Source organism: Penaeus vannamei, chromosome 26, assembly GCF_042767895.1.
Source record: "Penaeus vannamei isolate JL-2024 chromosome 26, ASM4276789v1, whole genome shotgun sequence".
Classification (NCBI taxonomy): domain Eukaryota; kingdom Metazoa; phylum Arthropoda; class Malacostraca; order Decapoda; family Penaeidae; genus Penaeus; species Penaeus vannamei.
Genome location: NC_091574.1, coordinates 27807497 through 27817496, shown reverse-complemented (window position 1 = coordinate 27817496; position 10000 = coordinate 27807497). Strand labels below are relative to the sequence as shown.

The 10000-nt window shown below is 46.8% G+C and overlaps 1 protein-coding gene across 1 annotated transcript; it reads right to left on the bottom strand.

Annotated features, from left to right (window-relative positions):
- Positions 1 to 5449: 5449 nt before the first annotated feature.
- LOC138866657 (uncharacterized) lies at positions 5450 to 8087 on the bottom strand. The gene is made up of 6 exons (XM_070139830.1): positions 7890 to 8087; positions 7714 to 7829; positions 7666 to 7676; positions 6505 to 6707; positions 6048 to 6176; positions 5450 to 5527 (listed from the first exon to the last, which is right to left on the bottom strand). The coding sequence occupies exons 1-6, from the start codon at positions 8085 to 8087 to the stop codon at positions 5450 to 5452; spliced, it is 735 nt and encodes a 244-aa protein (XP_069995931.1).
- Between the last annotated feature and the right edge of the window lie 1913 nt (positions 8088 to 10000).

Here is a 10000-nt window from a genome sequence, read left to right as displayed (position 1 = left end):
GAGAGAGAGAGAGAGAGAGAGACAGAGAGAGAGAGAGAGAGAGAAAGAGATAGATAGAGAGAGAGAGAAACGCAGACAGACAGACAGGTAGACAGACAGACAGACAGAAAAAAAAAACAGACAGACAGAGAAAAAAAAAAAAAAAAAAAAAAAAAAAAACAGACAGACAGATAAATATGTATAGATAAATAAATGGATAAATAAATAAACAGATATATAGACAGACAGACAAAGAAATGCACAGACAAACAGAAAATTAATCAAATTTTCAGACAATGGGAGAAATATACAAACACAGACAGAAATATAGATCACGAAAAAATACAGATAACCAGACAGACACAAATAGATTAATAAACAGACCGATAGAAAAAAAAAGAGAAACTGTAACACACCCACTCGTCCTAGACCCCCCCCCCCCCGTCCGGTTGTGCTTGGCCAATCACGAGCTTCGGAACATTGTAAAACCTTGCCTTAAGAATGACGTCATCACCTTTCATCATCCAGTGGGCGGGGCTTCGTGTCGGCTGCCGAGGGATATTACATAATTCATTTGGTGCTTACCATTTGTTTAATTACCCGTTGTTTTATGTGTGCTGTAGCCTTTTGTAGTTGTATTAATGGTTAAAGAAGACTGCCTCTTATCGTATCTGCTTTTCGAATGTGTATGAAAGTCTTATTAACTGTGATAAATGTGGAGAAGGTATGAATGAGAAGGAATAATTATCTTGACAATGCCAGAGATGTATAAAACCGGTTTCGAAGATCTCATTCAGTCCTCATAATCCTAGTCCTCCTTCTCTGGCCTCCTAGTCCTCCTACTCTTCCTCCTCCTCCTAGTCCTTCTCCTCTTCCTCCTCCTCCAATTCCTCCTTCTCTAGCCTCCTCCTCTTCCTTCTCCTCCTCTTTCTACGTATATAAGTATCTTAAGGGATTTTTTTTACCGCCTCGAGATTTCCAAATATTTCTTGTTCCAGTATAATGCATTATATCTGGCACTGTTTTTCATTTCTTTTCTTTCGTTTCCCGGGTTTCTCTTCGGCCATTTCTTCTCCTAGTTTCTTTTCTTCCTTCTTTTCCCTTTCTTTCTTTCTTTCTCCTATCATTCTTCATCTTCTGTTCTTCGTTTTCCTTCTTCTATTCGTCCTCCTCGTGTTCTTCTTCCTCCTCATCTGCTTCTTTTTCTTCTCTCCTCTCCTCCTCTTCTTCAATTTCTTCTCCTCTCCCTTTTCTTCTTATCCTCTCCCTCCTCCTCTTCTCTCCATTCTCCTTCTCCTCCTCCCTCTTTCCTATTCTTTCTCCTCCTTCTCCTCCTTTAACGTCACCAACGCCTCCTCCTCCTCCTACGCTTCCTTCTTCTCCTTCTCCTCCTCCCCTTTCTCCTATTCCTACTCCTATTTCTACTCCTCTTACTCTTCTTTCTTCCCCTTCTCCTCCTCCTTTACCGCCACCAGCACCTCCTCCTAATCCTCTTCCCATCCCCTTTCTCCTATTCCTACTCCTCCTCGTTTTCTCCTCCTCCTCCTCCTTCCCTCTTTCTCCTCCCTTCTCCTCCTCCTTTATCGCCACCAGCACCTCACCTCTAATCCTCTTCCCCTCCCCTTTCCCCTATTCCTACTCGTCCTCCTCCCTCTTTCCCTCTTACTCTTCTTCTTCTTCTCCTCCTTATCCTCCTCCTTTTTACCGCCACCTTCACCTCCTCCTCCTCCTCCTCCTTCCCCGCCGGTACAGCACCTCCTCCCCAGCAAAGTGTGCGACCGCCCCGATGCGTGAGACAGGAGCTGCGGCGTCTTCCTGCCCCCCCCCACCCCCCACCTTCTCCCCAACCTGCCTTGCGTGCTGCCATGGTGGCGTACGTGCTTTCTCCTCCTCCTCTTCCTTCTTTTCCTCCTGATTCTTCTCCTCTGACCCGTCCTCGTCCTCCTCGCCGTCGTCGCCTTCGTCTTCTCCTTCTAGTACTCTTCCTTCTTCCACTTGTTATCCTCCCCCTCTTCCTCCTCCTCCTACCTTCTCCCTTCTTAACCTCTCCTCCTTCTACCTTCCCCCTTCCCCCTCCTCCTACCTTCCCCCTTCTTACCCACCTCCTACCTCCTCCTCCTCTTCTCCCCTTCCCCGCCGTCGCTCCTCGCCCCCCCTTGACCGCCCGTGCGTGAGACAGGAGCTGCGGCGTCTTCCTGCCCCCCCCCCCCCACCTTCTCCCCAACCTGCCTTTCGTGCTGCCTGGTGGCGTACGTGCTTTCCTCTCCTCTTCCTTCTTTTCCTCCTGATTCTTCTCCTCGCCCGTCCTCTCCTCCTCGCTCCTTGTCTTCCCCTTTATACTCTTCCTTCTTCCACTTGTTATCCTCCCCTCCTCCTCCTCCTCCTCCTACACTCCCCCTTCTTAACCTCCCCCTCCTTCTACCTTCCCTTCCAACTCTCCACCTTCCCCCTTCTTACCCTCCTCCTCCTCCTCCACCTCCCACCTCCTCCTTCCTCCCCTCCCCCTCCTCCTCCTTCGGGCGGCAGAGTCGGCGCCAGCGGAAGTCGCTCGTCGCTCGGATCGCCTCGAGCTTGTCAGAGGGAGAGAGACTGCGGTGCGGGCGGCGACTGCGGGCGGGCGTGCGGGTGTGGGTGTGACACTGTTAGGTTTCTCTCGTGTGTGGGAGGGTAAGTGGGAAGCAGAGTGGGAGGGGAAGGGTATGTGAGTGAGAGGGACACTGTTGGGTTTCTATGGAGTGAGGGAGAGGGAGGGAGGGATGTGAGGAAGGGAGAGGGGGACACTGTTGTGTTTCTCTCGAGTGTGTGAGGGAGTGTAAGAGAATGGGGAGTTTCTCTCGAGAGAAGTGGGAGAGAGAGAGTGAGTGAGAGAGGGAGGGGAAGGGAGAGAGAGAGAGGGAGGGGAAGGAAAGAATAGGAAGGGAAGGAGGGAGTGAGAGTGAGTGGGGGAGTGAGGAATGTGTGTGTGTGTGTGTATTAGGCTGTGTGTGTGTTTCTCGGGAGTGTGTGAGAGTGGGAGGGGAGGGGAGGAATGAGGAGTTTCTCTCGAGGGGGAGTATGTGACTGTTATATCTTTCTCGTGTGAATGTGCGTGTGACTGTTAGTGAGATTGCGTGAGTATGACTGTTGGGTCTCCCTCGTGTGTGTGGTGTGTATGTTGTGTTTATGTGTGTGTGTGTATGTGTGTGTTTGCGTGTGTGTAAGGTATGTATGTGTAAGTGTGTTTAAGTGTACCTGTGTGCATATCTGTGTGTACACTGTATATGTATGTGTCCCTCGTGTGCATATCTATGTGTACATGTATAAGTGTATGTGTCCCTCGTGTGTGTGTATGTGTCCAATGTGTGTGTGTATGTGTCCTACGTGTGTGTGTATGTGTCCAACGGTGTGTGTGTATGTGTCCCTGCGTGTGTGTGTGTGTGTCCCTCGTGTTGTGTGTGTGTATGTGTCCCTCGTGTGTATGTGTATGTGTCCCCGTCGTGTGTGTGTGTATGTGTCCCTCTGCAGGTGTGTGTATGTGTCCCTGCGTGTGAGTGTATGTGTCCCTAGTGTGTGTGTGCGTGTGTCCCACGTGTGTGTGTATGTGTCCCTCGTGTGTGTGTATGTGTCCCCCCGTGTGTGTGTATGTGTCCCTCTCGTGCTGTGTGTATATATGTGTGTCCTCGTCCCTCGTGTGTGTATGTGTCCCTCGTGGGTGTGTGTGTATGTGTCCTACGTGTGTGTGTATGTGTCCCTCGTGTGTGTGTATGTGTCCAATCCAACGTGTGTGTGTGTGTGTGTCCCTCGTGTGTGTGTATGTGTCCCTCGTCAGGTGTGTGTGTGCCCCTCGTGTCCCTCGTGTGTGTGTGTGTGTCCCTCGTGTGTGTGTATGTGTCCCTCGTGTGTGTGTATGTGTCCCTCACGTGTGTGTGTATGTGTCCCTCTATGTGTGTGTCCCTCGTGTGTGTGTGTATGTGTCCCTCGTGTGTGTGTATGTGTCCCTCGTGTGTGTGTATGTATCCCTCAGTGTGTGTGTATGTGTCCCTCGTGTGTGTATGTGTCCCTCGTGTGTGTGTATGTGTCCCTCGTGTGTGTGTGTCCTACGTGTGTGTGTATGTGTCCCTCGTGTGTGTGTATGTGTCCCTCGTGTGTGTGTATGTGTCCCTCGTGTGTGTGTATGTGTCCCTCGTGTGTGTGTATGTGTCCCTCGTGTGTGTATGTGTCCCTCTCGTGTGTGTGTATGTCCCTCGTGTGTGTGTGTCCCTCGTGTGTGTGTATGTGTCCCTCGTGTGTGTGTGTGTCCCTCGTGTGTGTGTATGTGTCCTCGTGTGTGTGTGTGTGTGTGTCCCTCGTGTGTGTGTATGTGTCCCTCGTGTGTGTGTATGTGTCCCTTGTGTGTGTATGTGTCCCTCGTGTGTATGTGTATGTGTGTGTGTGTGTGTGTGTGTCATGTGTGTGTATGTGTCCCTCGTGTGTGTGTATGTGTCCCTCGTGTGTGTGTATGTGTCCCTCGTGTGTGTGTGTGTGTGTCATGTGTGTGTATGTGTCCCTCGTGTGTGTGTATGTGTCCCTCGTGTGTGTGTGTGTCCTTGTGTGTGTGTATGTGTCCCTCGTGAGTGTGTATGTGTCCTCGTGTGTGCGTATGTGTCCCTCGTGTGTGTGTATGTGTCCCTCGTGTGTGTGTATGTGTCCCTCGTGTGTGTGTATGTGTCCCTCGTGTGTGTGTATGTGTCCCTCGTGTGTGTGTATGTGTCCCTCGTGTGTGTGTATGTGTCCCTCGTGTGTGTGTATGTGTCCCTTGTGTGTGTGTATGTGTCCCTCGTGTGTGTGTATGTGTCCCTCGTGTGTGTGTATGTGTCCCTCGTGTGTGTGTATGTGTCCCTCGTGTGTGTGTATGTGTCCCTCGTGTGTGTGTATGTGTCCCTCGTGTGTGTGTATGTGTCCCTCGTGTGTGTGTATGTGTCCCTCGTGTGTGTGTATGTGTCCCTCGTGTGTGTGTATGTGTCCCTCGTGTGTGTGTATGTGTCCAACGTGTGTGTGTGTGTGTGTCCCTCGTGTGTGTGTATGTGTCCCTCGTGTGTGTGTGTATGTGTCCCTCGTGTGTGTGTATGTGTCGTGTGTGTGTGTGTATGTGTCCCTCGTGTGTGTGTATGTGTCCCTCGTGTGTGTGTATGTGTCCCTCGTGTGTGTATGTGTCCCTCGTGTGTGTGTATGTGTCCCTCGTGTGTGTGTATGTGTCCCTCGTGTGTGTGTATGTGTCCCTCGTGTGTGTGTATGTGTCCCTCGTGTGTGTGTATGTGTCCCTCGTGTGTGTGTATGTGTCCCTCGTGTGTGTGTATGTGTCCCTCGTGTGTGTGTATGTGTCCCTCGTGTGTGTGTATGTGTCCCTCGTGTGTGTGTAAGTGTCCCTCGTGTGTGTGTATGTGTGTTTTCACGAAGGGGGGTTAAGTGTGACGGAATTCCCACCGCACAAGCTCCATTCTCGAAGCAATTTTCACCTTCGTATCACTGAGTCCAAGAATTCACGTTCATGAATGGTCTTCAGAGCGGTGTCTCGATTCCTCTTTTGTTTCTAAAGAGAGAGTATCATGTTATCATTTCCAGAGAATACCAGAGACTATCTGTTTCATAAAGAATACTATAAAAAAACAACAAAAACAACAAAAAGGATTTACATAAAATACGAGAGCAGCCATTTCCAAATAACACCATTTCTACATTCCATTTCTAAAAAATACCAGAGTACCTATTTCATAAAGAATACTAAAACAACAACAACAACAAAAACATAGCATACAATAACATCCATTTCCAAACAACACCAGGAAACTTTGACATTAGAGCATACCAGGGTATATATTCCCAAGCAATACCATCAAACACTTACATACCAGAACATACCAGAGAATTCATTTCCAAACAATACCAGCAAACATTCGCATCCATAAAATACCAAAGAACACCATAAACCGTTCACATAAGAGAATACCAGTGTTCATATCTCCTCATAACACCAGCAGACATTTACATCATAGAATACCGAACCATTTACTTCCCAATAATACCAGCAACCATTTTGCATTAGAAAATACCGGAGCAAAACCCTTCCCAAAAACGCCAGAGAGCCATTTTCCGGCGCCTTGCAACTTCTGCAACTTCTGCAACAACTTCTGCAACAACTTCTGCAACTTCTGCAACTTCTGCAACAACTTCTGCAACTTCTGCAACAACTTCTGCAACTTCTGCAACAACTTCTGCAACAACTTCTGCAACAACTTCTGCAACAACTTCTGCAACAACTTCTGCAACTTCTGCAACAACTTCTGCAACAACTTCTGCAACAACTTCTGCAACAACTTCTGCAACAACTTCTGCAACAACTTCTGCAACTTCTGCAACAACTGCAACTTCTGCAACAACTGCAACTTCAGCAACTTCTGCAACTTCTGCAATAACTGCAACTTCTGCAACAACTGCAACTTCAGCAACTTCTGCAACTTCTGCAACAACTTCAGCAACTTCTGCAACAACTTCAGCAACTTCTGCAACTTCTGCAACAACTGCAACTTCAGCAACTTCTGCAACTTCTGCAACAACTTCAGCAACTTCTGCAACAACTGCAACTTCAGCAACGTCTGCAACTTCTGCAACAACTTCTGCAACAACTTCTGCAACTTCAGCAACGTCTGCAACTTCTGCAACAACTTCTGCAACAACTGCAACTTCTGCAACAACTGCAACTTCAGCAACTTCTGCAACTTCTGCAACAACTTCAGCAACTTCTGCAACTTCTGCAACAACTTCAGCAACTTCTGCAACTTCTGCAACAACTTCAGCAACTTCTGCAACTTCTGCAACAACTTCAGCAACTTCTGCAACTTCTGCAACAACTTCAGCAACTTCAGCAACTTCTGCAACTTCTGCAACAACTTCAGCAACTTCTGCAACTTCTGCAACTTCTGCAACAACTTCTGCAACAACTTCTGCAACTTCTGCAACAACTGCAACTTCAGCAACTTCTGCAACAACTTCAGCAACTTCAGCAACTTCTGCAACTTCTGCAACAACTTCAGCAACTTCAGCAACTTCTGCAACTTCTGCAACAACTGCAACTTCAGCAACTTCTGCAACAACTTCAGCAACTTCTGCAACTTCTGCAACTTCTGCAACAACTTCAGCAACTTCAGCAACTTCTGCAACTTCTGCAACAACTGCAACTTCAGCAACTTCTGCAACAACTTCAGCAACTTCTGCAACTTCTGCAACTTCTGCAACAACTGCAACTTCAGCAACTTCTGCAACAACTTCAGCAACTTCAGCAACTTCTGCAACTTCTGCAACAACTTCAGCAACTTCAGCAACTTCTGCAACAACTGCAACTTCAGCAACTTCTGCAACAACTTCAGCAACTTCTGCAACAACTTCAGCAACTTCAGCAACTTCTGCAACTTCTGCAACAACTTCAGCAACTTCAGCAACTTCTGCAACTTCTGCAACAACTTCAGCAACTTCTGCAACTTCTGCAACAACTTCAGCAACTTCAGCAACTTCTGCAACTTCTGCAACAACTTCAGCAACTTCTGCAACTTCTGCAACAACTGCAACTTCAGCAACTTCTGCAACAACTGCAACTTCAGCAACTTCTGCAACAACTTCAGCAACTTCAGCAACTTCTGCAACTTCTGCAACAACTTCAGCAACTTCTGCAACTTCTGCAACAACTGCAACTTCAGCAACTTCTGCAACTTCTGCAACAACTTCAGCAACTTCTGCAACAACTGCAACTTCAGCAACGTCTGCAACTTCTGCAACAACTTCTGCAACTTCTGCAACAACTGCAACTTCAGCAACGTCTGCAACTTCTGCAACAACTTCTGCAACAACTTTGCAACTTCTGCAACAACTTCTGCAACTTCTGCAACAACTTCTGCAACTTCTGCAACAACTGCAACTTCAGCAACTTCTGCAACTTCTGCAACAACTTCAGCAACTTCTGCAACAACTGCAACTTCAGCAACGTCTGCAACTTCTGCAACAACTTCTGCAACAACTGCAACTTCAGCAACGTCTGCAACTTCTGCAACAACTTCTGCAACAACTTTGCAACTTCTGCAACTTCCATTCTGTTCCATCTTCGTCCGTTTCCCTTCGAGCGAACAACTTCCTTGACCTTCTGTTCACCTTGACTTTCTTTCGGGGTTCCAGCTTGACCTTTCCAGGCGTGGTATTATTGGTATTAATGATGACGACGCGTTCGTGGCTTCATACCGCTTGCGTGTGTGTGTATTGCTGTCTTTCTTTTTTTCCATTTTTATTTATTTTCATTTTTCAGGATGACTTTTTTTTAGTTTTTTTTTATTTGTTTACTTTTTCTTCTTCTTCTTTTAGTCTTTGTTTGCTTTTCTTTTTTCTTTGTTTTCTTTTTCTTCTTTTTTTAGTCTTTTTTTTTTTTTCGTTTTCTTCTTTTTTTAGTCTTTGTTTTCTTTTCATTTTTCTTTTTCTTCTTTTTGTTTTTTCTTTGATTCCCTTTTCTTCATTTTTTTTTGTCTTCGTTTTCCTTTTTCTTTTTCTTCTTTTTTCGTTTTATCGCGTCTTCTTTGTTTCCCCTTTCTTCATCTCCTTTTTTTATAGTCTTTCTCTTCCTTTTTTTCCTCTCTTTTTAAAGCACGAATCTCCGACCTCTCTCTTTAGCTCCGGTCCAGACACCCTCCCTCCCTCTTACTCATCACTCATCCACATTGTGAGTCACTGCACAATCTGACCTCATTTCCCCCCCACCCCTCCCCACCCCCCCACAGGTAAGCTCTGCAGGTGTATCCGCCCCTGTCGCCATGTGCGTACCTGGGTGTGGGTAACTGTTTCCTTTTTTTTAATGTCTGCTTTTTGGTTTCTGGTTTTTGGTTTTTGGATTCGGTTTATATGTAGGTCTAGAAGGTTCAGGATACAAGGAGCTTTTTCTGCTAAAAATGTGGGATGGGGGATGGTAGGGTAGGGTGGGGGTGGGTGGGGTGTGGGGGGGGAGATTCGGAGACACTTTCTTCCTCGCTTTGAAGGAAGAAGAAGAAGGAAGAAAACGAGAGGTTTGCATTATTATTATTATTATTATCTCTCTTTCTGTCTCTCTCTCTCTCTCTCCTCTATCTCTCTCTCATCTCTTTCCTATCCACCTCTTTTCTTTACTCGTTCAGAGCTCTCTCTCTCTCTCTCTCTCTCTCTCTCTCTCTCTCTCTCTCTCTCTCTCTCTCTCTCTCTCTCTCTCTTTCTCTCTCACTCTCCCTCTCTTTCTCACTTTCTTGTTTTTTCTCTTGCTCTCTTGTTTTCTTTCCCTCTCTCTCTCTTTCTTTCTCACTCCAGCGTTCAGCCAGTCTCCACTCTTTGCGGTTTGGTTCGAGAAATTATCCGTTGAATAACACACACTCAGACGCACCCGCCCCCCGCCCCCCCCCCCCCCCCCCATGCTCCCCGCGTTTCTTCGACTCGCCTTCAGACCTTTGTCGGCGTCTTGGCTTCGGCGTGTCTTGCGAGGCTGGGTCTCTCTCTGTCTGGATGGTGGTGTTTGTGTTTTTTCTTTAATCTCTTTCTGTCTGTATCTTTCTCTTTCTCTGTCTCTGTCTGTCTGTCTATCTCACCCTCTCTCTATCTCTTTCTCTGTGTCTGTCTGTCTCTCTCTCTCTCTGTTTCTGTCTCTCTCTGTCTGTCTCTCTGGCTCTGTGTGTGTGTGTGTGTCTCTCTGTCTGTCTTCCTGTCTCTCTCTCTCTCTTTCTTTCTCTCTCTCTCTCTCTCTTTCTCTCTCTCTCTCTCTCTCTCTCTCTCTCTCTCTCTCTCTCTCTCTCTCTCTCTCTCTCTCTCTCTATCTATCTATCTATCTATCTCTTTCTGTCTCTCTCTTTATTTTTCATTTTAGATGGTTCTGAAATGTAGTTGATGTGGTTTGACGTTTATTTTGAAATGGTTATCAAGAAGAGGATCAAATCTGAATAATTTGTTTATGGTTCCTTAAGCCTTTCGATCTCTTCTTGCCTGCCTTTCTCTGTCTGTGTCCCCG